The sequence below is a fragment of the Fundulus heteroclitus genome, unplaced genomic scaffold (assembly GCF_011125445.2).
Source record: "Fundulus heteroclitus isolate FHET01 unplaced genomic scaffold, MU-UCD_Fhet_4.1 scaffold_828, whole genome shotgun sequence".
Lineage (NCBI taxonomy): Eukaryota > Metazoa > Chordata > Actinopteri > Cyprinodontiformes > Fundulidae > Fundulus > Fundulus heteroclitus.
In genome coordinates, this window is record NW_023397283.1 from 2,095 (window position 1) to 30,079 (window position 27,985).

General features: G+C 39.4%; 1 protein-coding gene across 1 annotated transcript; it reads left to right on the plus strand.

Moving 5' to 3' along the window:
- Positions 1–27,942, plus strand: LOC118556377 (chromodomain Y-like protein 2; the record flags this gene model as incomplete). Its single annotated transcript, XM_036134485.1, is given in 6 exon segments — positions 1–607; positions 16,111–16,328; positions 26,483–26,655; positions 26,736–26,946; positions 27,033–27,176; positions 27,268–27,942. Coding segments are annotated over 6 exon segments (1,512 nt in total), but the record flags the coding sequence as incomplete, so codon positions are not given.
- Positions 27,943–27,985: the final 43 nt, after the last annotated feature.

The window sequence follows — 27,985 nt, forward strand, 5'->3', positions numbered from 1 at the left end:
GTGGAGCGGATTGTTGACAAGAGGCGAAACAAGAAGGGTAAGTGGGAGTACCTGATCAGATGGAAAGGCTATGGAAGTAAAGAGGACACCTGGGAACCAGAGCATCACCTGCTGCACTGTGAGGAATTTATCGACCAGTTCAACAGCTCCAAGCGGCATTTGCACAAACGACCTAAGGTCCCAAAAATTCCCGGGGAGCCCCTCACAACCAGCCAACATACGGCAACGGAAATTTCCAGAGCCCGGTCAGAGGTCCGAAAGAAGAAAAGGACTAGTGGTCCAGCTGTGGGGATGAGAGTTGGATCCGTTTTAGGGATTGGAAGTAGTGGATTGGGGCCAACTAAGAAACAGAAGAAAGTAGTTGCTGGAGCTGGGAAGCATACTTTAGGGGAGAGAATGAGCAAAACCATGACATACAAGGCTCATCCATCAAGTGGAACTCACTGTGTTGCCCCGTTGAGGGTTCCTCATAATGGACTTCAGAATGGAGAGATGGAGCCTCTTATGTATAGTACATCAGCAAGGTCACATAGACTGCCTTCAGATAGGATGGATACAGAACTAGGACAAAAAGATACCGCTGGACCGCAGTTCACAACTGAACTAGGTAAGATCTTAATAGTGCTGAATGATGTGGTAACCATAAATTAGATTATAGTGTATATAAGAAAAATATTGTGCATATTTGATATATGACTGTTATCACAATGGACAGTTCACAGCACAAACCAGTCAGAACACTGCACTCTTGGGGTTCAATGCAAAATAAAAAAATGGTGGTATGTAAAGCAGTTGCTTCCTTTGTCAGTTGTCCTCCATATTTAAGATGGTTACCTAGTTCAACACGCCTAAACAAGATTAATACTTCATTTTCAAACCTCTCTAGTGCTTGATGACAGGCTGAGTTGTGTGAATCAGCTGTTTTGGAGCAAGGAAAATTTTAAAACAAACACAAAAGCCAGCTTTTGAGGACTGGAGTTTGAAACTACTGACTACAGCCTGTTATGGCTGAAATATAGATGCTTTTTAATTTTTGCATTAATTTTGCTGCCTATTGTTTTATATAACGTATTTGTCCACCTTATTGACTTGTTTATTTTAAGTCACTTAATAAATATGAACTGACTAAATCTGGAAAAGATTAAGACAAACTGGCATAATACTTCTGCTACGATTGTATGCTCACGTCTGCATTTACAGTGCTACTAAACTGTTAAGCATCAAAAAAAAATTATCGGTCAAGTATTTTTACGTACAATAAATTTGACATGGCGTTTTGCATAACATGCAACATATACTGGGAGTTAAAATAAACATTAAGTTTGTTTTTAAGATTTTAAATGGTAAATCACAATTACTAGGGCTGTCGGTTTTAATGCGTTTACTCGTTAACTTTGTTAGACTATAATGGCGACATTGTTTTAACGCGCATTAATCGCAAACACACACACCGTTCCTTATGGTTTTGTCCCTGCAGCGCTCTCCGGACTGTGTTTCTTTTTGTCCCTCAGCGCTTTCCGTAGTTCCAAGAATGCTAGAGACTGTAGCAAAACAAACCCGTGCTTACTGTTGCCAAATCCGCTTATTTAATGCAGCTTTGAGCTTCTTCTTTCTAAAGTCGCTTGTAAATTTCATCGCGGGTTGCAGTTTTTTTGGGCTTGTTTCTGAAAGTGAAGTCGCTTATTTGGGCTCTAAAATAAGTGACGATAAACACGAGTTATAAAGAAACCCGCTTGCACTACAGACACTTGAGTATAACTGGCTTAAATATCCCTCTGCCTCAATTCATGCTGCAGCGCATCCTCCTCTAGAATGACATAGGAGCCAACGGTAGTAAAGGCAGAGAGAGCAACTCTGCACATATTTTCTGCAGTTTAGGGTTGCAGTAACGGGTGATAACTGCTGAAAGTAGATCATGCGGTGCAGATCACCATTTTGAGCAGAGATTTGTTCTGAAGATGAGTTTTACCACCCTGATAACACTGCAGAACCCCAACCCATGAACCGTACTTTAATGCTTATTAATTAGTTGTCTCTGTATTTGACAAACTAAGGCTGAATCACTTTGCCAAATGAAGTACCCTAGAGTTGTGTGCTACAGTTCTCTTTCAAGGGTATTAAGCTTCTGCCCATTTGCAAGAAAGGTGTAAGACTCTGGAATGACCTGGAAATTGAAAACCTTTCTCCAGGCTTTAAAAAAAACTGTCTATGAATGTGGATATAAAAAGCATGCAAAAATATACAAAGAAATTCTTGTTGTTGGTGTGAAAGCTCAGGATTGTGTGTGAGAGAGAGTGAAAAAATTAACAATAAAACTTGTGACTTTATTTCAATCTAGTGTCATTTATTGCATAATTGGATATTGAAACGCCCAAATAGGCTTTTACACTTTCAGAAATAAAAAGATAAAATATGCGATTATTCTCGAGTTAACTATTGAAATTATGCGATTAATCGTGATTACAATTTTTAATCGTTTAACAGCCCTAACAATTACGTAGTTCATAACTGTTAAGTGGAGCACAAATGATACATGGGTTTCAAGATTTTCCACAAATAAAGTATACATTGAAAATTGTGATATTCAGCCCCCTTTACACTGACAGTCCTCTATAAGGAGTCCACATGTGTGTAATATAATCTCAGGATGAACCCAGCAGTTCCAGAAAGGAACATAACAAGGAAGACAGCAGACAGTTCCTGGATAAAATTGTTGAGAAGTTTAAAACAGGGTTAGGTGATAGGACAATATTTGAAGATTTGAAAATCTGTCAGTTTAATCTATCATCCAATAATGAAAGGATTATTGCAAAAATTACTTAACTTTATTTTAACAGAATTAAATAGAAAAAAATTATGTAGACAAAAGTCTGAAAATTTGTATTCATCAGATATTCTTTTTGTTTCACAACATAATATTTACTCATTCGGATTAAATAATTAATTAATTGATCCTTGAAATGGTTTTATCCCAGTAATAATATGCTGTGAATGAAATTTTTGTATAATAGCTTTTCTAAAATCTCTTTTTTTCCCCCACAGTTTTACATAGACCAAGATAAACAGAAGTACATCACTGTTTTTGTTTATTTATTTATTTTATTTTTCAAAATTGAATATTTATTAGAACAATAAAATGGAAAGCTATTTACATTTGTTATATACATATCAAATATAAATTAACCCCATGTAGGTATCAGCAAACAATGGCCCCGGGGCCACATACGGCCCTTTGGGCTTTTTAATCTAACCCGTTAAATATTGATACATAACCGTCCTAATCGTGGTTGAGAGTGCTGTTGCACATTTCCTCAACGCACATCTCTCCTGTAGGCAATTCTTTCTTTTGTTTCCATGGTGCTGAAATCCTACTGTGTGCTATTGCACAAACCTTAATCAGTTGTCATCTTCTGTTCTTCATTATGGTGACATAATGATAATAAAGAATCTTGATTGAATGCTTATATTAGTTATCCAGATGACTGTGCTTTCCCTTTTATCCAGATCATGGCAAGTACAGCTGCAATTATTAGTCAAGCAGCCTAATAGCAACAATGATTGTCCTAAAGAAAATAGTCGACAGTGAGTGGCACCTGTTGAACAAGTAACAAACAACTAAATATTTTATCACTGAAGTTTGATCAGAGCCTGTATATCATTTTTGCCTAGAAGGTGTTGCGGTTTTCAATGCAGATGTCAGCCATCACTTTTCCACTAAACATGCCAATTATGCTAGCAACTGCTCAACCCAAGAACGGACAGTTACTGCTCAGAAGTTGGAAGCCCATTTACAGGCTCAGCAAAGCACTTTTCTCCAAAAAGCTACTATCCAATACTCTGGCACCAGGGCAAGTTATTTGCTGGCATTCAAATTAGCAAAGACCAGCAAGCCTTTCTCCAAAGTATGGTTTTAAGAAGTCATGGCAGAGAGGATAGCTATCCTGTGTCTCAAGAGCAAGAACAAATTTGAAAAAAGTCGTTTCATCAGACAGGACAGTGACTTGCTGTGTTGGATGTAATTGATGCAAGCTAAACACAAAAGATAAGACATTCACATTAGATTTCTTTTTTTTGTAAAGGACAAAAGTAGCAGCATAAAGGACACGGCTTATCTTGTAATTTTCATCAAAAGAATTAATGACAATTTCGAGACAACTGAGGAGTCTTTAACCATAGAATCCCTAAAGAAAATGGGCTGTGGGCGCTGTAATCAGGGTCGAATTCCTTGGTTCTGCACATATTTATGGCCAATAAAGTTGATTCTGATGTTTCTCGAGCCGTGTTCTGTTTAGAACGTAGAAAAAGCAGTCTGTATATTTAAATCCTTTTTCTGAAAATTGCTTCATTTCAAAGGACATGGCACTGCAGAGCAGTAGTGAGGCTAATATTAAATTTAAAAAAACACCTGTGAGGACAGGGGATTGAGATGGTTCTAAGCTAAACTGATTGGTTAATAAAATTTGAAGAGATTCCAGAAATAAAGTTGAACTGAATGAATTTTGGTCCCACGTTTCTTCACCTTGTCCTGTACAAAATATAAGAGAGTAAAATAAATTATCTAGGTAGCTGCTGCTTTACTAAATTCATTAGTAAACATTTTCTTCCTTACCTCCGTTATTCCTCTGCAAGAGATAGTGCCTTGCAAATGTATGCATACGGTTTAAACATTTTCACATCTTGTCACATTACAACACATAAACACATTAAACATTGTAAAGTATTTTTATTTGGACTATATGTGATGGACCAACACAAAGTAATGGATCATTGACAGAGCTTAATGAGCAATTAGGTCTGAACTTTGACCTGCAGGACCGTGATTGTCCTTCACAGTCTCAATTTTTCATCCTCTATATGTTCAGAAATGTGGCTGCATTTAATAATGGATAACACTTATCCAGTTTAAGGGAGCTGAACTTCACATTTAAGATGATGTCACGCTGAAGATTGATCAGTTCCAATTGCAACTCCTGCAGATCTGTTTTCAGATCCTGTCAGAAAGTATATGACGCCAGCTAAAGTGATGTTGCAGTTTTTTTGTTAAATCAGACAGTGAATGGCAGAATTCTCTGCGCAGATCGGCCATTTGTTTCTTGTATTTTACCACATCTCAGGGACCGTGGGGAAATGAGCAAAATAGTTATGTGACATTTGTCCAGAAAATAGTCAACTTAGTTGAAGGCTGTCACGTTTGTGGTCAATTCATGTACAATTGGATCTTTCCCTTGTATCTTCATGTGCAGTTCAGTCATTTGTGCCAGTAAACCCACAGCAAAAGCAAAATCACACAGCCAATCCATGTCACTTAGTTCAACTCCCCAAATTTAACCAGCAGACATGAGAGTGGTAAAGCAAGTCCAGGTGATCTGCATCAGTTTTCTATAGGAAATGCGATATACTAACAATGCTACAGACACTTCACTCCAATGACATTAACAATTTTTACAACTGACTTCATTTTCCACAGAATTTTTTTTTTCCTGTCAGGTTTGGCAATTTGTCCGTTGTGAAGTTGCCAAGTACTCCAAGGTACCTTGAGCCACTTGGTGAATCCCAATACCTTGTCAAATAAGTCCTCTTCCATTGTAAACATTAGGTATAAATATGGAAACAGCAATATGTACGTTTGTTTTTGTATTGAGTAAATAAATTAAAAATGGAGGTTGTGATAGTGCAAATATGCTTATATTGTTTCACAGTAATGCATCTGACTGATTGTCAATGTCTTCATCAGAGAGAAAGCCTGGAGAAAGAAACTCTCGGTGACAGCTGGCTTTTGTAAATGGCGCTCTGTGATCCTTTCTGCAGACTTCTGTGCAGAGCCGAGCCACAAGATGATGGACAAACACATACTGCTATAATGGCAGTATAGCAGATGGCCAGGAGCTGCTGTGGAAGGTTGCACTCCTTGAGTTTCTGCAGAAAGCACAGACTCTATTGGGCCTTTTCCCAGACAGGGTCTGTTTGTGAGGACAAGCTCAGGTCCAGGTTCCCAGGAACTGGAAGTGATCCACAGTAGAGAAAATGTTGCTGAGGACGATGAGGGGCAGGCAGTGTCCATCATCTCCACAGTATAGAATGGGTTAAACACCAGGTGGACTATATCAGTAGGCCAGCCAACCTACCTCCTATCTGTATGCAGACTCATCAGCGTGTGGGGCACTGAGGCTCATCATTTTTGAGCCAATGCTCCCCAGCCTCACTTGTTGCTGCCGGTCAGTCAGAAAGCTGATGATCCACTGTGCGTTGGGTGAGCTTCTGGTGGAGGATAACTGGAGCTGAAGTCCACAAAACTGATCCTGGCGTACATCCCAGGGTTTTTGTGGTGGTGCAGGATAAGGTGTATTCCCAAGTTGTTATCATCTACCGACCTGTTTACGTGGTAAGCAAATTGCTGGAGAGCCTGTGGTTTTCCTCAGAGACTTCACCATCATAATCACAAACGTCAGGGTCACAGATCTGTGCTCATTTGACCCCATGATGGTCCATTTCTTAGGGACTGGGATGATGGTAAGGCACAAAGGAACCTCACACAGTTCCAGAGACTTCTTAAAGATCTGAATGAAGATGAGGACCAGTTGGACAGTGCAGGGTCTCCGGTAGAAATGGGAAATGCCATAAGGTCCTGGTGCTTCCCTGGTTTTCTGATGGTGAAAGAGCCTTTTTGACATCTTCCTCAGAGATCTTTAGTGTAGGCATGGTGTCGGACAGAAGACAGGAAGGTGTTGTAGAATTGTTGATGGGGGGTGCACGTAGTCCTTTTGTTTTGGAGTGAGGTGTGAGGGATCATCACAGCATGACAGGACAGCCAAGTACTGTTATTCAAGGTCCTACAAACTGCAACAGCGTCGTTAGCTGAGAAGCTACTTTTTTAGCTACTTTCAGCTGTCCTGATTTCTTTTCAGTTTTTGGTTCTCGGCAGCTTTTAGAGGATCAGGTCCCCACTGCTGTACGCCTCTTCTCTGGTGAGATATTTACGATTTAATTTAAATTGGAGACACAGAGCACTATTTCTTGAGTTCTTTGAATTTAAGTCATTACTATTAATATTTTTTACTGACTGGACTCAATCGAATATTTAAATCTGTGGGGAAAAATCTGCCTAAACATACATTTTAAAGAAAAGCTTTGTACATCTTTTCTGTTCTTTTTTTTTTAACCAAATCAGTACTTTAAATTTAACATTCAGACAATATTAATCTCATCCTATTTGTCTAAATTCAGCTGGTTCTGGTATGATTGTCAACAGGCTTAACCCTCAGGAGCCTGGTTGATTAAGAAGCTGATTATAAGCCAGAATTGTTACTCAAAAATCCTTAAAAGATCACATAATAACTGTAACCAACTGTTACAATTTCAAATGGGCATTTCTGAATCGCCTTTTCTATGACAGAGTTTTTCTGTTACATGATAATCAATGCACTATGTGATAGTGTGCCGTACTGAATACCTCAGCAGCTACACATTTATAATGCAGAGAGCTGTGGTTTTACACACTGTGCCTTGTTAAAGCTCCCATTGAGAGGTGATAACACCTTTTGAATTTCACTCTTGGGTCACAGTCCAGGGTCTGAATCATGATGGTTAATCATTACTTCTGTTCTGAACAAGTCTTCTTGATTTACCAGAAATCCATATCAAATAAGTGCATTATTTTTTGTTCTTTTTAACTGACTTGTAAGGAAAGGTGTCTTAGGTAGTGTAGTTTCTCAGTTTTTGTTTACCATTCCTTGTCTTTCTATCTGAATTGGTACTATTCTGTTTTATAGCTGCTTCAACTTTGAATTAGCTATAAAACACATAATAAAAGTAGAAACTTGGAGATGGGAATTTCTGGGAAAAATAGCTAAATTTTAATTTTTGCAATTTTGTTTTTCAAAGTTTCCCTCTTCTGGATTGACCACAGTGGGTATATTTATGGAAAAGACTATTTCATCTTGATTATGTTCCATTTTAATCGTGTGATATTATTTATATATCTCAAAGTGTGAGCACAAAAACAAACTGTTTCTTGCATCACCAACATAATGCTGTTTTAAACACAATAAATGCATCTTAGATAAGTTATGTTTATCGAAATGATAGCAACAGCTTTATGATTTCAGACTTTGACTTATTTAATGTTTTTTGTTTAAAAAAAAAAAGTTGGGTCTGTATATTGCAAGTAGATTTTCACTTATTTCCCAGTTAGATGATGATATTGACTAGCTTGGTTTAACAAAGAGGTTCAGTCAGGTTTTGATCTTTTTAATTTCTTATATGAAAAACCACACACACAGTGATGCGTTATAGCGATTTGAGAGCGACCACTCCCATTGAGAAATCACAGAATTAAAGTTTTCAGTCAGAATAACCTTCTGATAATTTGTAGGAAATTGTCCTTCCATCTAATTGGAAACCAAACCAAGACAATGAAATCCATCCCAACAACATAATAGTCATCGGATCTCTGTGCTGTAGGGGTCAAGAGCTCAGGTTTCCCTTTGATTTGTCCTCTGTTTGCATTATGTGTGTTTACTCAGGTCGAGGTAATTTTCTGCTTCCATGTTCCACTACAATGTGCCGCGTCACCAATGAATGAATCAACAAATGATAAAGTATTAAAGATAAAATATAAACATCATAAAAATCCCTGGACATAGAAAACATAAAAATTTCCATTAAAGATAATTAGATAAAAGAGATGTAAACAAAGAGAAATGAACAAACAAAAAGAGATATACAAAATATACTAATGCCAAAAGAAAACCCTACAAGCAAATGCCTGACTAATTATATGGGTCCTCAACTGTCTTTACAGGAATCTGGTGAATCAACCAAACTGAACTGTGGAGGAAGGATGATACATGATGTACAGCTTTGGCCACAACCTGACAGACTAGAAGGGGCCATGACATCAGTGTATAAAGTATTTCATGTACCGGACTATAAGGCGCACCTAAAATCCTTAAATCTTCTCAGAAATTGATGGAGCACCTTATAATCCGATGCACCTTTATATATGATTAAATTTGTGCTTACTGACCGATTTTATGTGGACACAATGCGCTCAAAAATCTGTTAAAATGTGTAAGCACAACTTTCGTACGCAACAAAGCCGCTCCGCTCAATGGATATTCGGAGCTTTACGATACACTGTGTCACTTACCTGATTGGACCCCTGAGCTGTCTACAAGATTGCCTGACTGTAATGTCGAAACTAGAAGTGCATTCATGTGAAGGCCCCCACATACTAGGGTGTAGTTCACTCCGCGGAGGTCTGCACGTAGTCAAGGCAGACTCTGCGCATACAGGTACGCGTCACACTATAAACTTCTCCGGGGCAAGAAGTCTTTAAATCGAACTGTTTTATATGTGACACCAAGCTTGATACACTGAGCTGTTCCAAGCATGCGGTCTCCAGGACGCGCAGCATCACAGTCCCTCTCTGCTCTCTCTGACAGGTGTCCGGTGGGAGCATGCTGGAAAAGAAATGGCTCTCGGTGCTCAGCTAGCTAATCACACATTTTACCATCCGTTCCGCCACTTCGTCTCACTGGTAGAAAGTGTGGGAATTGTAGGAACTTGCCACAAGAAATGTAGGCAATAGTACACTCGACTGATAAAGCAAAGGGATCTACAATAGCAGCACAGATCAAACCAAGACATTAATAATATTAATTAGAATGATAAAAATAATAAAAGCAGAAAAAAACATACTAGCCTGTCTAACATTTGATGCCAACATATTTCATTATTTAGAAGGCGTGACTGATAAGGTCCAATCTCTTCTGAGTTTAGGCCTAGGTCAGCTGATATAAGGTCCCGTCCTCAAACATAAGGCTGAAGCATGTCAAAAATGTATGGAGGGGCAAGACCATTAACACACTTAAAAGCCAAGAGAATCATTTTAAAATCAATTCCTTGGCACACAGGCAGCCAGTAGAGAGAAGACAGAACAAGTGAGACATGTTTGTGTTTGCGTGTCCCGGATAAAAGACGAGCTGCAGCACTCTGATCGAGCTGAGTGCATGAAAGAGGGGCCTGACTGATCCCAGCATGAAGTGAATTGCAATAATCTAGTCAAGTTGTGATAAAAGCATTATTATCTCCAGTCTTGTGCTAAGAATAGCTGACAAAGGTAGATTTTGTAAACCGAGAAAATGACAAATGTTTAGTGACAAGATAAGGCAGAGAAACAGATTTCTAAAGTTTTTGCTACTTTTCCAAACAATAAAATGCTTCAGATCATCAAACTGTTGTTACAATCTAACCAGAGTGGATACCAATTGCATATTTTAAATGATGATATGGATGGATAGTTATGCCATAGCAATCCAGTACAATTTAAAACCAGACCGTGACTAAACTACTCCAGATCCTTGATTTGTTGGACCTATTCAGATTTAGACATGGAGGTGTGTTTAAGATTATTGTTGCTGCTGATTTATAACCCAGGTGCCATTGAATTTAAGGTCACAAACTGCTGGTTGGACATCCTCTTTCAGGGGTTTTTGGTGAAGAGCAAAGGTCAAGGTTATCCTGAAGAAGCACTGTATAGCCCCAAACCATCACACTGCCAACATAATGCTTAAATGTTGGAATTAGTTTTTTTGTGAATTATGTTTTGTGCTTGTTGTGTCCTGGATTTATTTTGGGATGCATTTTCAATCTTATTAGACTGGTCATTCCTGGGAAGTTTAATCGGTTTTCCATGTTTTCTCCCTTTGTGAGTAATGGCTGTCACTGTGGTTCATTGGAGTCAGATAAAATCTCTTTATAACTCTTCTCAGACTGATAGATGGCAATGACTTGGTTTCCTATCTCCTCTTAAATGTCCTTTGACCAAAACTTAATGTGTTGCTATTATATTTGATTATTTTTTATATTTTTTTAATGTTTTACCTACATCACATTGCCAGACAGGTTTTATTTAAAGGAGGTATAAGTAAGATATTTACTGTAAAATCAAACTAAATCTTTCTGATTTATCCCCCGAGATGGTTGTAACATTCCCTATAAGCAATCAGTCCTCTCGATCAACAATGTCTTAAGGTGTTTTTACATCAAAAGGCAAATGGCGCCACAGTGTCGCCACTTTTGCTTGCTGTCGCTCACCTGACATTATCAGCAATGACAGCAATTGCACAGCGAGCAACAAGCCAGAATTACAGCAGTATAATGGTGCTATCTAGTGACGCTTTCACTTAACTGCCACTCCAGCCTCCTCACTCACTTTTCTCCAGGCACAATCCTTTCTGGACTTGTCTCAGTAGTAATAATTGGTTGAGTCATACAACTCAGGCCGACCGCAGACCGCTATTATCAGCTTTTATTCCATGTTGAATGAAAACTGCTCTGTCTCTGCTGCAGTCCTTCACCCCGGGTCAAAGCCACATCCAGTTCCTGATTGGTTGTCACAATGTGACAAGACACAAAAGTTCAGATTTTTCAACTCCAACAACTGACGCTTCGCATCCATCACAGGTGTCGTCTTGCTCTGGCTTCGCTTTAATCACGCCTTTTGCGACACTAGAATTGCCTCTGTGGCCTCGCTTAGCGTCGCTTTGAATCGCATCGCTCCTGTGTTGCACCTGTGCATAGGGATGTAAATCTGTCGCTCGGCCTGCCACATTCCCATCCAATGTGAACGAACCTTTAGTCACGTTTTTCTCCGTTCAAACGTAGCGGTACGGTCTGGAACTGTTTCAGAGTGTAGCCCGTGTTTACTTTCTGGTTCCTGTGCCAATCTAATGAGAGTTCCCAAGGTTCCCATAACAGAGTGCAGCATTTGGTATTTTATCTTGGCAAAAGAGCTGCAGCTTGCAAACATAGAAGCCAGTAAGAGAAGTGGACCCGAAATGGAACAAAATACATCATATACCTGTCCTGTGGAAGTAAAATTTCAGTTGAGTTTTACAGCCGCAGGATCGTTGGGTAAATGGCGGGTCTCCATGAAAGGCATTGTGTATGTGTTGATCCGATTTTAGTCACTAGGTGTCATTATTACTTATTGTTCCGTTAAGCTGTTTCAGATTCAGTGGACGGCGTTATAGATCTGTTTTGCAATGTTCCTTCACTAAAGGAGAAGGGTTGTGAGACAGATTGTGCAGGGTTGAGGTGAATTAAAAAGAAAATACCCCTAAGTTAAAAACAAAGGATTTGATAAATGTACAAACGAAAGTAAACACCTGAGTTTTGAGTATATTTGAGATGAAATTTGAATTTTTATTTTTATAAAGATGTCAAAAATATTTCTGTAATTCTTTAGTGACTGGTAATGTAAATTAAACAATGCAAGAGATGACAGGTTATTTATAGTCTGCACAGTCTTACATCAACAAAATGAGAATTTGTATCCAATCAAAGGTGGCATGAAAAATAACTCAGTATTACAAAGAGTGCTGTAACAAACCCTTCCCTTTTACTGAAGAGATGTTAACATAGAAAGTCCATTTGCTCATAAATTTTTAGTCACGTACAAAACATTTTGTTTCAAATTATAGTTCCCATGTTAACCACAGTTGGCAGGTACATCAGAATGTGAACTTAAACTTGCATTAAAAAGACAAACATTCAGCTGTTTATTCAGTCATCCTACATATGTCACATTATTGTGTCGGCTTATCGCAATCAGTCACTCTGGTGCTATTATGGATTCTAATCTCCTAATCCTCAGAAAAATACCTCACTCATCTAATTCATCAATCTCAGCTCCACTCAGTAGCATACTACAATAAGTCAGCAAAATCCCACTGTAAATATTTGTATAATGTAATGTATAAAGTCTTCAAAATAACATAAAGGTAGATTATCAAAAACAAGAACGGACATTCTTACCTCCATCTTTCCACTTTTAAAATTTTGAACTGGATGCTGTACAGTTGTTTGTATTGGGATGTTTAAATTAGTATTTTCCAGTGTGGTTTTCGTCAAGGCCGTGGAACACTGGACCAGCTCTATACCCTCAGCAGGATTCTTGAGGGGGCATGGGAGTTTGCCCAACCAGTCTACATGTGCTTTGTGGATCTGGAGAAGGCATTCGACCGTGTCCCCCGGGGGATCCTGTGGGGGGTACTCTGGGAGTATGGAGTACCGGACCCTTTAATAAGGGCTGTCAGGTCTCTGTACGACCGGTGTCAGATTCTGGTCCGCATTGCCGGCAGTAAATCGGACTCGTTTCCGGTGAGAGTTGGACTCCGCCAAGGTTGCCTTTTGTCACCGATTCTGTTCATAACTTTTATGGACAGAATTTCTAGGCGCAGCCAAGGTGTTGAGGGGATCCGTTTTGGTGGCCTTAGGATTGCGTCTCTGCTATTCGCGGATGACGTGGTCCTATTGGCTTCATCAGGGCGTGATCTACAGCTCTCACTGGAGCGGTTCGCAGCCGAGTGTGAAGCGGCCGGGATGAAAATCAGTGCCTCCAAATCCGAGACCATGGTCTTGAACCGGAAAAGGGTAGAGTGCCTTCTCCGGGTTGGGGAGGATGTCCTGCCCCTAGTGGAGGAGTTCAAGTATCTTGGGGTCTTGTTCACGAATGAGGGGAAGATGGAGCGGGAGATCGACAGGCGGATTGGTGCAGTGTCTGCTGTGAAGCGGGCGCTGTACCGATCCGTTGTGGTGAAGAGAGCTGAGCCAAAAGGCGAAGCTCTCGATTTACCGGTCGATCTACGTTCCTACCCTCATCTATGGTCACGAGCTTTGGGTCGTGACCGAAAGAACGAGATCCCGGATACAAGCGGCTGAAATGAGTTTTCTCCGTAGTGTGTCTGGGCTCTCCCTTATAGATAGGGTGAGGAGCTCAGTCATCCGGGGAGGACTCAGAGTAGAGCCACTGCTCCTCCACGTCGAGAGGAGCCAGTTGAGGTGGCTCGGGCATCTGGTCAGGATGCCTCCCTGGTGAGGTGTTCCGGGCACGTCCCACCGGGAGGAGGCCCAGGGGAAGACCCAGGACACGCTGGGCCTCCCTACTGAAGCTGCTACCCCCGCGACCCGACCCCGGATAAGCGGAAGAAGACGGACGGACGGACGGAAATTAGTATTTTCCTTTTTTATTTATCCAGACTATGCTGAACCTCCATTGATTGTGAGCACAAAACTAAGCAGTTTCAATAAATTATTTTGGGGTATAAAATCCTATTTGTTCAGATGTCTACATTTTAAAATGACATTTGCTAAATTACATTATTCACTTTTAAGATCCATAAGGAAACATATTGCTTTCAACCATCAAGGAACCAATTCACTGTCAGTATTCAAAATTTTCTTGAAGCCCTTGAGGGAAAATTATTGTTTAATAAAAAAGTATTTCAAAAAAAGGAAGATATTTTTCATTGTTTCCTTTGAAATGTATCCTTCTGAATGTTGGCTGAATTGGCAGTGCAGTGAATCACACATGGATTGTTGTGATGATAAGATTTTTTTTTTTCCCCAGAGTGACTTGTGTTTTTGCATACTCCCTCATCATGTCAAGATGTTCTTGGATAAGAGATCCGTGCCTAGCAAAACTTGTTCTTTATTTTGTTTTGTGTTTTTCAACTGACTGAAGTTATTAGCAGAGGTTGTGCTGTGACAGAAGTCCTCTCCTCAGTGTGGCTGTGCTACATATCAAGGTTCCTCGTTGTGTTCTGTATCTTAGATTTTGCAAGGCTTAAATATTAATGAAATCAGGCTGAAATTCACTGAACTCCACCATGAAACTTCGGAGAATGTGCTGAAAAGTAGCCTTCAGATGATGCAGATGCACTGCACAGCTCAGTCAGAAATGACTCAGATTCCTCCAGTTTCTTATATGATTGTAGGCTGAAGCTGAACCCTTCACATTTATCTTCGTTTTAACTTTTTAATTACACCATGTGCTTACTTGCACAATAATACAGTAACACAATAATGCAGTAAGTTGGAACTCCTCCACATTTATTCCCTAATAAGGTTTTCAAAATTACACAGAAGCTCATCACATGAGCTTTATTTTGAAGGAAGTTAGCCCTGCTTAAATCTTAGACATTAAGTTTTTGTGTGCTCCTTATGAATCTGGTGACAGATTCAAAGTGTTCTTAAAAGAGTTTGCAATGAGCCATCCTGCTGTATGTGAAATAGTCTACAAGGGGAGAACCTTCTGGGCAATGGCAAGACAAAGGCCAAATCTGGCCATTAAGATGCTTGGAGGGTGAATGGAGCCAGGCTCGCCATCCGAATGACTTTTCAAGCGTCTCACAGCTGAAAGTAAGCAATGGCGCAAAATGTACTCGGGCTTGAGGCCGGAGACTAGAAACCGGTGGCTACTAAAATTGTCTCACTAAAGTTACTTCAACCAAAACTGCTATTGGGTGGGGTATCCTAAGTTTTCCATCGTTTACAAAACACACTTGTGTTGATATTCTTTGTTTAATGAGTAAAAAAAAAATGTTTAGAAATTTAAAAAAGGCTAGACATTACTTCAAATCAGTTTTGTATGGTGCAGATTCACAACAAATGTCACCTCTAGGCACTTTACAATAAAAGAGTAATAATAATTTGTATGTAGAAATATCTTGATAGTCAAGTTTTATTGCAGGTTAGACCCCATTATTGGGGTCTCGTATTTTTTTTTTCACATTGTGGTACATATTTTAGAAATGTATGTCCTTATGAAACATAACTTTTAAGAGAGCTGAAGGCTAACTGGGCAGTGCAACTTTGCTCATCTTGTGTTTTTTAAATATCTGATCTCTAAACTCAAATTAACTAGTTCCATAAATAAATACAGATATAGGATATTGCAGCCTTGTATAAAACCAAAACTGTTTGCTCAGGTAATAAATTTGCTGTTTTAGTGAAAATGGAAGTCATGATTCTTTCATTTTTCCCTCCCTGGAACAAAAAGCTAATTGCTGCTCCAGCTTAGATATGCAAGCAGGGATTTTTGTTTGTTTTTGTCAAAAACAAAAATTAATTTGTAACCTGCAGTTATTTGATCTGTTTTTTTTTCTTTCACTAAATTGATTGTTAGAAAAATGTCACATAAACTGAGCTAAAGTCAGGCTCAGCTTCGAAAAAAAGCAAATGAAGATTAATTACAGGTTGTCAAATGTGAACTCCCTTGAAAAAAAATAAATGATCTCCTGTTCTGTCATCCCTCATCTGTGTCAGGCTCCCCTCTACTCAATGGGAAGATGCATCTGCACAGCTCAGTAAAGCGGAAGTTGGCAGAGGAGAAAGGATACGTGTTTGACAAGCGGCTCAGGTACAATGTGCGACAGAACGAGAGCAACTGTCGATTCAGAGACATTGTGGTCAGGAAGGAGGAGGGATTTACGCACGTCCTGCTCTCCAGCCAGACCACAGACAACAACGCTCTAACGCCAGAGGTGAGACCAAAACCTGCTACAACCTTCTTCCTTTTCATTTGTCCTTACCTTGTTGGCAGTTATTGTTTGGTGTTTAGGTAAATGCATAAAAAAAAAAATCAAAGATTACTTTTAGATGCACCACATTTACCATCAGACTGTTTTGAATTGATCACTGCTGTAAGATACATTTACTTGTATGCCGCCGTTCCCACATAAAGTAACTCAAAATGCTTTGTGGAAAAATGAAGGAGCACATTGTCGCATTAAAAATAAGAAACTTACATAAAAAGATATTAAGAGACTTCAAAGCTATCCAGTGCAGGTTCTCGCAAAAGTATTTATTTCCCTGGAATGTTTACACATGCAGTCATATTGAATCCACAAACTAAAGTGTGTTTAATTTAACTTTTATTTGATAGACCAGCAATTAGTAGTGCATATTTATGAAGTGACAGGGAAACTATATATGGTTTTCACTTTGTAGATAAAATATAAAGTGTGGGCCATTTTTTCCCCCCATTTAGTTTCAAGTAGTTTTAGAGATCCACAGCTCAGGTTGGAGGATCTGTTGTCAGGACAAATATTAGTTGTGTACTCTAATGACCTTCAGTCTCTGAATGACATTTATCTCCATTTCTAAACAAATCTCACTGGTTATCAAAAATTATCAGCCTTTTGCTCATCAGAAAAAATATGTTTTGTTCTAAAGATGAAGTCTTCACCTTCCACTGAGTTCAAGCAATTTTGAAGAAATAAATTGAGTGATTTTTGAGTGAGGAATGAACATGGAAAATTTGACAATTCACTACATGTTATAGAAGAAAATATCTCATTAGACACTAAAAGGCTGATGATTTCTGCTATGCTCAGGTTACCCAATTAAGGGTTCCTACCCAGTCTTGAAAATTATGACTTTAAAAAAAAAAAAAAAAGAAAATTATGACTTTATGATTTATGATGACTTTAATCTAGACTTTATCCCTTATTCTGTTATCAAATATGTAAAAAAGTATTACTTATAAAACCTGATGTGCGTCTTACATGCGTTGTTAATTTACATCCTTTAAATTACAACAGCTCAGATTTTTTTTTTTTGTCAAATTTACATATTTATTCAGAATCAAAAGGTCCTTTTATGGCTTTTAGACCTTTTCAAATCGGTTTTAGATTGCTCCTGCGTGATTTTAAAAGTTGTTCTATTTTGGCAGCAAACAGCGCTCTGAAACTCCTAATTTCAAAACTTAAGAAATCAAAAACTAAAGGTAACAAACTTACGCAAACTTTGCTGTAGAAAATGTGGATTGAGTCTAGCAATCTTGCATGTCAGGAAAATCTCAAAATCTGAGAGTTTAGAATGAGCTAGTCCAAGTCAGGCCCACATCCAAATAAGAAGCTGTGGCAAGACTGAGGAATTACTTTTCACAGACACTAACCATACAGTCAGACCTAGACTGATCTGTTTTTCAAAGAAAAATAGGTAAAACAAAAAAAAAGTCTCTCTTTATGAGACATACCTCATATACGTCAAGAGTTGTACCTGTTACTGGAGCAAAAGTTTACTCTACAACTTCTCGCCATAGATATGTACACAACCCTCTTTAGGTTTTAATGTCTTATCATTTGGAACAGCATGTCTCTTTCTCCTTCCACTTCACAGTTATGCTCTGCAGCGTTCTACTAAAACTCTAATAAACTACGTTGAAGTGGATGGTTTTCACATGAAATGTGCAAGGGTCATAAATTATTTTAGCAAGGCCCTGCTACTACTCCCGCTGAGCTTTTTAGGTGCCAGAATGAGCTTTGTGACATCTGCCCAGTGTGATGGTGTCAGCTGCATGAAGCTGTTATTAGCGTACTTCTGGAATAAAAATGACTTCTCTCTCCTGCCAAAGCCGGCTCCGACAAGTTTACTTTGAGGGCTACAGGCCATTTAATCCAGTGTTCAGCCATCTGTTGTTACTGAGGCAAGATGATACTTGAGCGAGTGAGAAGATCATGCTGCTGATTCGGAGGAAAGGAGCTGGTAATTGCCTTTTGAGAGAAAGTGCAGACCCTAAAGAAGATTTTCAGTGTTTCCCCCTGATCTCTCTGTAGCCCCACCAGTGCTGCACAACATTCAAGCATTGTCCAGGACAGATGTCCACTCTGATTACAAAGATATATTTTCTTCTCGTGTACTTTCATACTTTGCCCAGTTTCCATCTTTAAAAGTGCCAAAAAGTTTTAGTATTTTTGGCAAATACTGAATACCATGCACACACTGGTAGCAGGGTCTCCCTATTTTTAGAAGCACTTCTGATTAGGTCTGGTGTACCAGCTGTGTTCTCTCTACAGGCATTTAGGATGCAAAATCTGCAGCAAGCTGCGTTCACTGGGATTTTCATAGTCTCCTTGATCACCTGCTGGCCTTATGTCAGTTAAATTCCCTTCACAAAATCATCATGGTGCGATAAATGAAACAGACAACCTGCCCGCAGAGGTTGCTCCAGGTCTTGAGCTGGCATTAACTAAAAAGTAACTCTGAAAAGATTTCAAAACTGCGCTGAGATCTTGCTCTGAGGATAAATTATCTTGGTGAAACAGCATTCACTTCTACAAACCAAATTGTCAGTGAAAGTCACAGTAAAAAAAAAAAAAAAAAGGAATGAGTGGCAACATGTGGAGCGCTGGATTTCAGGTAATGGCTTTCTTCTCATCTGCTTGATGCTTTGTAAGCTGGCTGCCTGCAGGATTCCACCAATATGAGATTGGATGCTTATTTCCATAATCAGTCGGCTACAAGCTGGTCTTGTTACATTTCCTGTGGATTGATTAAGTAACTTGTTTTCTCTACATGCCAGAAATATTTTTAATTGCCACAAGTTTTTGATTTGGGGAAACAAAAACTTGCTCAGATCAAACTGAAAATGTTTACACAGACCATTTGTATAACTTAATTCTTTTTTTTTTCCTATTTCATTTGCAGCATTGCTTTAGTGTCTTTTACTAGAAGTTGGCCAGACATGATGGGGGAAGAGCACACTCATCCATCTCTCGCTGATAACGCTAAGCAAGCAGCATTTTCTGCTGCTCACATGTTACAATGATCCTCTGCACAGGACTGCCCTGGCTTTGATGCAACGTCGTGGGCAAGGCAGCCTGTACCTTAAAGGCACTCAAGTGCCCCCAAACGTGTGTGTGTGTGTGTGTGTGTGTGTGTGTGTGTGTGTGTGTGTGTGTGTGTGTGTGTGTGTGTGTGTGTGTGTGTGTGTGTGTGTGTGTGTGTGTGTGTGTGTGTGTGTGTGTGTGTGTGTGTGTGTGTGTGTGTGTGACAGTAAGCCTGTAAGATGTGGGCTTATCAAACAGCTCTGATACATCCTTTTGTGCCTCTCGGTCTTTGAAGCTGCAGACACAAGACAGTATATGAATGTGCTTGCTGGATGGCTGCTCCGAAAAAAATCTTGAAAAGTATTCCAGTACATTTTTTCACGCTCTGTCTTAGAAGGGGGAAAAAAAATCTTTCTAAAGCCTTAAGTAGTCCTTTCACCTTTCACAAGGCTAATGTGGCATAGCTTTTGTTCTCTTGTAGTGTCTTTTAAACGCAATTATTTTTCTGGTGCTGTTTTAAGTTGGATTCACTATTATTTGCAGAACAGATATGTTAATGTGCATGTTTGACAGTGTCAGTACCTCAGGGATCTCTCCTTGGACCTCTCCTGATTTTGTACATGTGATCATGGAATATGTCAACGGCAGACATACAGGAATATGCACTCCTATGCTGATGGCATGCGTCTATTTGTCTCTTTTAATCCCAGTAACACATTCTATATCCCAACACGTTAAATGAATTTTCAAATGGCTCTGGTCCACCTGACACTTCGGACCTTCTTGGCTGTAAAGTCGGGCCAGTACTTTTACAATCTTTTTTTGACATTCATCTTACCTTAAGTAAACATGTTGGTTCAGTTATTAAAATATTTAAGCTCAGGAGGCTCAGCAAGGTCTGTTCGAATTAATATAAAATATGCGGCATCTTGAGGTGGGGATTGATGCAAGATTTAGACTATTGCGGCTCGTTATCGTAGCCAAGGAAGCTTTCACTTGCTACAGAGGCTGCAGCACTCAGACTTCTCACCAAAACCAAAGAAGAGACCACATTACTCTGGTTTCACTTTGGGCTTCCTTCAAAGTTTTTCCCACCTGGCTGAGAGATGACATCCTCAGCCAAAGCTCTTTATGCCATACCACATTTTCACCTGAGAACACAGAGTGATTTTCAGTAAATTTTCTGGTACAGTATATTGTCTCCCCAAAGAGAACTGGCAAGCTTATTTTTATCTTTAAAATCTCTTTTGAAAAAAAATTTTATTTGAATATTTTCCCACACTCTCCACATTTAGCTTTTTATCGTTTGTGAAAGTTTTTATATCTTATTTTTTATATTAAATGGACTATTTCAGTAATGAGTTGCATTTTACGACTTGGTGCTGGTATTTTTTTATATAATGCTGCTTTTACTCTACTTTATTAAATCTTCTGAAGCACTTTGAATCTTGTTTTTTGGAAAGGTACCTATTTAAATCTAATTTGAAATAATTGTTATTTACTTTAATAACGAGGAATTAAAAAAGAAAATCTTTGTGTGGAGACTGTCTAGTGACATCCTGGGAAGTTTGCTTTATTGTATGGCGATAAGGCAATAAAACGAGGCTAAAATCTATGACTAAAGTTTAATTGATTAAAGCGTGACCCAAGTGTGTCATGGCATCAACTTAGTATTGAAAGGTGAATGTGAAAAGTAATCTGTGGCACCATCTTAAATCTTTGAAATCAGGTTGTCTTATGTTTTGTGAAACAGTGAGATTAGGTTGTGCATCTGAGTGCTGCCTGCTGGTTTTGGGATTATCAGAATGCTTTAGTTTTTTTAATTTTTCTAGGTATTGTTTTCTTCTTGTAAACTAATATTTGAGATATACCTTTTAAGATGACGTCTAAGTGTTGGATCTGATATTCACAACTATTTTCTACACTTTTGTAAGCTGCTTTACCTGTGTCCATTCAGTGAAACCAGTAAGTCTTATCCATGGCCAGAGAAAAACCTAGAGCTGCTGTAGCTCCATTAGCAGTAAATTATTGGTTAGAGTCTTTTATGAAAGTCCTTCGGGCAGTGGAAGCATTTCCAATCTTTGATATTTCATCCATTCACTTTGAAAACCTCTTCAATTGCTTTGGCAGTGGTTGGCGGGCAATTTGGCTGCTTGCTGCATCCGCCATTGCAGTCCTAAATGCTCGCAGGGGGGTTCTGAAAGCTAATAGAGATTTCCTGGTTATCATAACTACTTTTTCTTGAGTTTAACGTATTGTTCTGTTTTTTTGTTCTGCTTTTCTTCCCAGTGTCGGATCAGAGGGATAAGTGGCCTTTGTCTAACAGTTGCTTCAAAAGTTAAAGAACTGAAATAAAAGAGAATTTAATTTACTGAATGTGACTAAATACAAAGTCTGAAGCGGTATATGATGGTGTGGGACATCTGGGTTTTCCCTTCCAGGAGGCTGTTGTTCATAGTTTCTGTGTTGGTGCCATGTTTGTTTGTTTCCAAACCCTCTCAAGATGTCTCCTGGCTGCACTTGAATGTCACTTCGACAGCCCTCTTCTGTCTTTCACACAGAGCTGATCTAGCATCTGTTCATCTTTGCTTCGTGGTTGTGAGCAGGGTTTCAATTTGCTTCGCTAAAATGCCATCATTTGTTACAAAACACAGGAACGCAGCTGTTTTTCTGTCACTCCAGCAGACATCACATCGAATCAGATTAATTTCCTGGAAACGTGTGTTAATGCTGAACAATAAAGCCTATGTTTAACTGTTTTAAGAACCATCATCTACATTTACATTTTGTCAGACTCTAATGGTGTCCGTTAAGAGAGCCGGATCTTTACATTGTCTGTAAACAGGCTTATATTCCTGCAATGTGGGTAAAATATAAACTCAGAGTGAGGTCATGATCAGTTGAACAGGAGAGACTATGTGCTAGATGAGACACGGGGAATTAAGTTCTCGTTGAGGTTGGATGGTTGACAGGTCAAGGTTGATAATCTGATTAAAACACATAATTAGAGCGGGCCAGTTGACTGTATCTAGCGATAAACTGATGTTGGTCCAGTCAGGTCTTCATCGCATGAGACAAAGGCCAAACCTGACAGATAATGCAAGTACTTCAGTTCACATTTGAAATGATGAATATCTCTTCTATTTTAATGATTTTGAGTTGCAAACTAGAGGGCTGAACACTCTGATTTAGCTTCTCTTTTTTCAAACAATGTGAATATTTTGTGTTATGTAAGGATGTAGTTTGCTTATATCACAGTACAGAATGAGTGAGTAGTGGTGTTGATATGGTCAACTCAGCAGCTGCTGGCAGCAAGGCTGTCAGAGAGATGAGATGCTGAGCAAGTTGGCATGTAAATATTTTACTCGTTTTCTACCCTAGCTCAGAATATTCGGAGCTAAAACTGTAAAGGAAATGTTTGCTAGAGGATCCAAGCAGATACTGCTTTCAGATCCTTGAATGAAGGCCTTTACTCTTATTGCAGCCCAAATTGCATAAGTAAATGGGACAAACCTTATGCTGTTTATTATTCTAATACAGTGCCTTGCAAAAGTATTCTTTCCCCCTTTAGCCTTTCAGCTTTTTGTGACATTACAGCCACCGACTTGAAGGGTTTTGCATGTGAGAGCAAGTAGTACATAAAAGAGACATGAAAGGGAAAAAAAACACATATATATATATATATATATATATATGCAGGTATATATTCAGCATCACTTAGTTTAGAGCCCAAACAATCGACTTCACTTTCAGAAACAAGCCCAAAAAGCTGCAACCCGCACCTCATGAAATTTACAAGCGACTTTAGAAAAAAGACCAAAGTCACATAAAACAGGTGGGCTTCGCAACAGTGAGCATTCTTTCCAAGTGTGTCATATCACTCTGCCCCTCTAGTCGAGTAAACAAATGTCCCCGCAAATTCTACATTATAAAAAAGAAAAACCTACTGAAAATTCTCGCTCTCATGTCATCTTGAAAACATTCTTCTTCAAAATGTTGGCTACAGATGACGTGTTTTTTCTCTGGCCAGAAGTTCGATGGCAAATCCTCCCTCTTCAAATTGGCAATCCAACGACGATCCCGTGGTGGATCGAGAATCGGAAAAGTGAAAAAACTAATGTTTTTTTTTCACTTTTACTCAATGTATTGGAACATCCAACTGCCATGCACGTGGGCATTGTCACTTTAACAATGGATCTCGCGAATTTCAATGGTGAAGTCCTCTCGAAATCCGAAATAATTGTTGTTGATCACAGCCGTGTACAACAGTTCCTATTGAATTATCTTGTGAAGCGAAGTCCCGCTCCGCACAGAAGCGTCACAGGATGTGATGTCAGGCTGCCATTATTGCCCATATTTGGGCAAAAATGGCCGCCCCCAGACTCAGTGATCGAGATGACAATTTATGCTTTTAATTTTTTACTGACTAACGCTAAATTCATTAAATCACCACAAATGTATTAGTTTTAGGTATAGGTAATGATCCACTAATTTTTCCTTGTTGACCGGACTTCTCCTTTAACAAAATTTATCTGACCACAATGCATTTGTAATGTAAAATCCTGGCAATGCTGTCAGAGGTACAGGGTGTTTCACTTTGGGACAAATTGTGATTACTGATGAGTCCTGCAGGATTGATTGACAGTTCCCCACGTCAATCTTGCTGTGATCTAAACCACCCGATCAGGGCTCTTGTATGTTTACAGTCTTTGTCTGGCTGGAAGATTAACCTTTACCCTAGTCTCAACTCTTTTTGGCACTGTTATTCTAGAATTGCCCTGATTTTTTTTTTTTTTTTTACATTTTTTATATCATCTGGGCTTCTATTGCTGTCCAAAGTCAAAGATAACCTGGAGCTACTTCAGTTTGCCTACAGGTCAGTTGAGGCTAAAGGGCTAAAGAACTAAGAAATTATTGTATTTATTTAATAGGCAAGGCAAGGCAAATTTATTTATATAGCACAATTCAGTACAAAGACAATGCAAAGTGCTTTACATAATATGGACTCTGGCCTTGCCTTTTGGCTGATGGACTTTTTAACTAAAAGATCTCAGCATGTGAAAGTCAAAGGGGTTCACTCAGATATCCTCCTCACTCCTACTGGGTCTCCCCGGGGCTGTGTCCTTTTATTTATATTATGTACCAATGATTGCCACAGCAAGCATGTGCACCCACACATTTTAATGTTTGCTGATGATTCTGTTATCAGCAAACACCACTAAGTGGTGTGAGTCCTCCTTTTTAAAGTTAAATATTTCCAACACAAACTAAATGGTTATTGCTTTTAGTAAAAACTGCTACTGTCATCTTACCTGTGGACATCTCTGAGGAGAATGTCAACATTTTGAACCAGCATGAATACCTGTGAACTGTTCTGGGTGACAGACTGGTGTTTGGAGCCCATGTGGACTCACCCTGTACGACGGCTCATCAGCCAATGTATTTTTATCAGAAGCTTTGTGGCTTTAATGCAAGTTCTACTTTTATGAGGATCTTATATTCTTGTTTTATCGATGCCTTATTAGCGTTTACATTTATCTGTTGACTTGGTCTTTTAACTTGCAAAAACAGTAACAAACCGGTGGGTGTGAGTGCAGCAAAGTTGCTGGTACATCCTTAAGTGACCTCACCAACTTGTATAAGGAGAGGTCAGTTAAAAAGGCCCAAACTAATCTTGGCAGAGGCAGCCCACCCACTCCATGTTGAATTTAAGCTGCTTCCATCCAGATGCAGGTATCTGCTGCCAAGATTCAGGGCTAATAGGCTTAAACGTTCATTCATCTCTACAGTGATCAGATTTTTAAATAAAATTGTGCAATGTTGGTGTGTATGTTGTTTTGTTACACGTCTGTCTTTGTGTTTTTACCACTGGCTGTGCAATCAGTTCCCCCTAGAAGATCAAAAAATAACTTTTTTTTTGTCTCCCCTATATTCCTTGTGAAACTGCAGTGGGCAGTCACATCTTTGTTGGTTTGCAGTTGTGACACACTCTTTCCATTTTTGGATGATAGAATGAACAGTGCTGCATTAAATATCCAAAGCTGAGGCTGTTGTTTCCTAACCTACGCATGCTAACCTAACAACTTTAGCCCTGACATGTCGCGGGTGTTCCTTGCTCTTTGTGATACTTTTTGTTCACTAATGTTCCCAACAAAGGCCAGTTGTTTCTTCTGAGTCATGTGGACTCCATTTACTTATACGGGGACTTCTGAAGGAACCTGGTTGCACTGGATTTTATTTAAAGGATTTTAGGACTGAGACGTTTAAATAATGGTGCTGAGATCAAATGCCTACTACACTTAACAAAACAAAATAAATAAAAGACTATGTGATTTTTATTATATTAAAAATGTATAGTTTTCTTCACTTCAAAATGGCAAAATGTAAAACGTGTTCAGTTTGTATGAATGCTTTTGAAAGGTACTGTACATGTTTTCAAGTTGCCCACTGAATTAAAGGGAAGCAATGACTCACCTCATCTTTGTCGCTACAGAGAGCTGACGTCACGTGATGAAATAATGTAAACTGGTTAGAAATATTTTCCTACTTGCATCAGTGTTGTGGAACGTCATCAGACCACCTATCACTTTAACTTTTATGAGACCAGAGGCGAATACTTAGTTTAAGTGTATGTCCCATGGGTGCATGGACCGGTATCCACTTCTGGGACTGTATGAACTTTGTCCTGATTGGTTTAGTGGGGATTCTTTGTAAAATATAATCTCTGACTCATATTTTTTACCCTTAAATTTAAGATTTACTTTGCTTTTCACCTGATTTCTTACCATAAATACACCTGATTTCAAGCTACTGTTCATGACTGGACAAGAATTAATTTACTCCTTGCTCTTACTGAACATGTATGCCCTTTAAATTTGTGCTCTACTTAAATAAACTGAATGATGATGGGATCTGTCTGGTAACAGCTTGTTTAGTCTGAAGACTGCTGATGCGATGTAAACATGTCTCAATTGTCTGGTTGCTTAAACAGCTACAAAAGTCGCTGGCGCTTCATGTTGACCACGACATTAACAATTTATACTCATGCCAGGCAAACATCCACTTCTTTCCGTCTGTTTCTGCAGATCATGAAGGAAGTCTGTCGAGCTTTGGGGAATGCAGCTGCTGACGATAGTAAGCTGTTACTCCTCAGCTCTGTGGGGACAGTTTTCTGCAGTGGCCTGGAGCCCTCCTACCTCATAGGACGCTTGTCCACCGACCGAAGAAAAGAGAGCAGCCGAATTGCAGAAGCTGTACGGTAAGATAGCCCACGAATCCTGCACGATAAGCACCAATCCTGGACAGAATCTGTTCTCATCTCTCTGATACCCCTTTTAGGGACTTTGTTTTGGCGTTTATCCACTTCAAGAAGCCTATTGTGGTGGCAATAAACGGGCCGGCTTTGGGTTTGGGGGCATCCATCCTGCCTCTGTGCGACGTTGTGTGGGCTAGCGAGAGGGCGTGGTTCCAAACGCCATGTGCAGCCCTTCACCTCACCCCTTCTGGATGCTCCTCTTACACCTTCCCCCAGATTCTGGGTGTAGCTTTGGTGGGTCTCAACATTGTCCAAATATGGCACCTGAATACCTCATTTTTGTTACTTGAGGCACTAAAAAAAATTTCCTCTAACTGCAGGCCAATGAGATGCTGTTCTGTGGAAGGAAACTGACAGCACAAGAAGCGTGTAGTCGAGGTCTGGTATCACAGGTCTTCTGGCCAACCACGTTTAACCAAGAGGTGATGCTGCGCGTAAAGGAAATGGCATCATGCAATGCAGTGGTATGTCCTCATCTGTAAAACATGGGGGATGAGCCGGTTTCTGATGCATAAACCTAATTCACAATCCACTGCTTTTTTTTTCCAAAAAAAGGTTTTAGAAGAGTCTAAATGCTTGGTGAGGAGCATCGTCATCCCGGTGCTAGAAGAAGTGAACGAGAAAGAGTGTCAGATGCTAAAACAGCTGTGGTGTTCAACCAAAGGACTGGAGGCACTCTTCAGTTACGTGCACAGTAAGGCCAGTGAAAAGTAACCGTCCCGAGTCAGAAGGGGGAGTCCGGTCTGCGCGGGTCCGAGGCTGCCTGGGCAGGGGGCATCCAAGATGAGACTCCTTTAATTTCCAGCTTTACCGAGGGTCTATGGTGCCATCCGGCAGTGAAGAGTTTCTGGACTTTCGTCTACTTGAGTCCCTAAAAGCAAAATAAATGCCCTCATTGTAATTTTTTGTATCAGAGCTTTTTATTGAACCCACTGTGTCATAATGTCCACATTCTTTATGTAGTCGAAGCAGGAGGAGCCAGTTGTACATCATTTAAAACCAGAGGGACTGTCATCCAGATATCTCACTGCACATGATAAAGGAATCATATATATATTGATAATAGATCCATATATTTATTTCAGATTTAGAAAATAGTTTTTTTTCTGTATATGAGATGCATCTTTTGGGGTTTTCTTACACTCGTGTTTTGGAGTTGAAGGGTGAACTACATTTTGGATGAGTAGTCTGTTGTTTGGTTCTTCGAATGACCTTTCACTTTCACTTCCATGAACTCTGAAAACAACCCACAGCTGCTAGTAAATCAGTCCAA